The sequence below is a fragment of the Symphalangus syndactylus genome, chromosome X, assembly GCF_028878055.3.
Source record: "Symphalangus syndactylus isolate Jambi chromosome X, NHGRI_mSymSyn1-v2.1_pri, whole genome shotgun sequence".
In the NCBI taxonomy this organism is placed as follows: Eukaryota; Metazoa; Chordata; class Mammalia; order Primates; family Hylobatidae; genus Symphalangus; species Symphalangus syndactylus.
The window spans coordinates 155,220,963-155,222,430 of NC_072447.2; the positions used below are offsets into that span (position 1 = coordinate 155,220,963).

The window sequence follows — 1,468 nt, forward strand, 5'->3', positions numbered from 1 at the left end:
TGTTGTTTTAGCTACTCAGTCAATGGCATTTTGTTATGGCAGCCTGAGCTGACTAAGACATAACCTCAGGTAACACAATTTTTTTTCTTTCCTCCTAGAAAAAAAAAAAAAAGTAATTTTGACATATAAAGTCCGCAGTTCATTTTGAGTTACATTTCTGTATGGTGCAAGATATGTGCAATGGCTAGTATTATGTGTCAACTTGTCTAGGTTATACTGCTCAGTTGTGTGGTCAAACAGTAGTCTAGATATTGCTGTGAAGGTGTTTTGTAGATGTGATCAGCATTTACAATCAGTTGACTTTAAGGAAAGCAGTTTAACTTCCATAATGTGGATGGGTCTCATCCAATTAGTTGAAGGTGTTAAGAGAAAAGACCAAGGTTTCCTGGAAAAGGAATTCTACCACAAGACTAACATAAAAATGCGGTGTGAGTTTCTAGCCTGCTGGCCTGCCTTCACTGTCCTGGAGGAGGCATGGAGAGACCAGGTGGACTGGAGTAGACTATTGAGAGACGTTGGTCTGGTGAAGATGTCCGGGAAACCACGAGCCTCCAGCCCATTGTTCAACAACCACCCACCAACACCAAAGAGGCAAGAACATGGAAAGCATCCTCTCAACCCTGGCCCAGAAGCCTTATCAAAGTGAACGGCCTACCCAAGCTCTGACTCCTACCCTGTCCTCCCCTGGCACAACCCCCACCCCAGCCTGTACCATTTCTCTGTGAAGCCCCTGTTCTCACCCCTCCTCCATCCTCTTCCCCAAACCAGTGCCCTTCTTTGATCTCCCTGTTGTCCTTCCAGGTTCCCAAGACAACCCGGAAGGGAAAAAGGACCCGTCAAGGAAGTTCCAGGAACAAAAGGCTCTCCCTAAAAGACCACCGCTTCAAAAACACCTGAGGAATGGAGTGGGCCAACACTATCCAGCCACTCTGACCAGCCGAAGGAGGAACTCAGTCAAAATGAGCCACAGTAGGACCACAAGGGCAAGGAGACCAGCAGCTTCTCCAGCGTCTCTTTGGGCAGCCAGTAATTCCAGGGCAAGGCTAGAAACCTCAAGGCTATCTGAAAAGTCTCCAGAGGTCTAACCCCAGATAAGTAGCCAACCGGGTATAGAGTACATTTTACACCCCAAAGGATATGCCCCATAGTGATGAAAATAAAGTGAACATGTTGCAAAATGATGTGTGTGTCTGTGTGTCTCAAATGGTAGGGGTAGGGAGTAAGGGGGAAGAGGTGGGAGTGTGGGACGGGAGGGGGGATCCTCTACAATTTCTCTAATTCAACTTGCTCTTCGTTCTTTGGTTTCCTATGGTGAAAGTTTTGGTTATTGATTTTAGATTTCATTTTCTAATATAAACATTTAAAATACGCTATACATTTCCCTCAAGGACACACTTTAGCTGAATCCCATTTTTGTATGTATATTTTTATTTTCATTCAACTTAATGTATTTTTAAAATTCTCCTGA

The 1,468-nt window shown here is 44.5% G+C and overlaps 1 protein-coding gene across 2 annotated transcripts; it reads left to right on the top strand.

The window, feature by feature from the left end:
* The first annotated feature begins 274 nt into the window (after positions 1–274).
* LOC129476270 (chondrosarcoma-associated gene 2/3 protein) lies at positions 275–1,009 on the top strand. 2 transcript variants are annotated; one of them, XM_055269056.2, is made up of 2 exons: positions 275–642; positions 802–1,009. In XM_055269056.2, the coding sequence occupies exons 1-2, from the start codon at positions 329–331 to the stop codon at positions 869–871; spliced, it is 384 nt and encodes a 127-aa protein (XP_055125031.1). In that variant the 5' UTR covers positions 275–328; the 3' UTR covers positions 872–1,009. The 2 variants fall into 2 exon arrangements, with proteins under 2 accessions (XP_055125031.1, XP_055125032.1); XM_055269057.2 differs by having other exon boundaries at positions 275–591.
* Positions 1,010–1,468: the final 459 nt, after the last annotated feature.

Bases quoted from the DNA above. Each gene is read 5' to 3' on its own strand.
- LOC129476270 (XM_055269056.2), top strand. From the start codon at position 329: ATGTGGATGGGTCTCATCCAATTAGTTGAAGGTGTTAAGAGAAAAGAC. The intron at 643-801 runs GTGAACGGCCTA...TTGTCCTTCCAG, and splicing joins GGCCCAGAAGCCTTATCAAA to GTTCCCAAGACAACCCGGAA.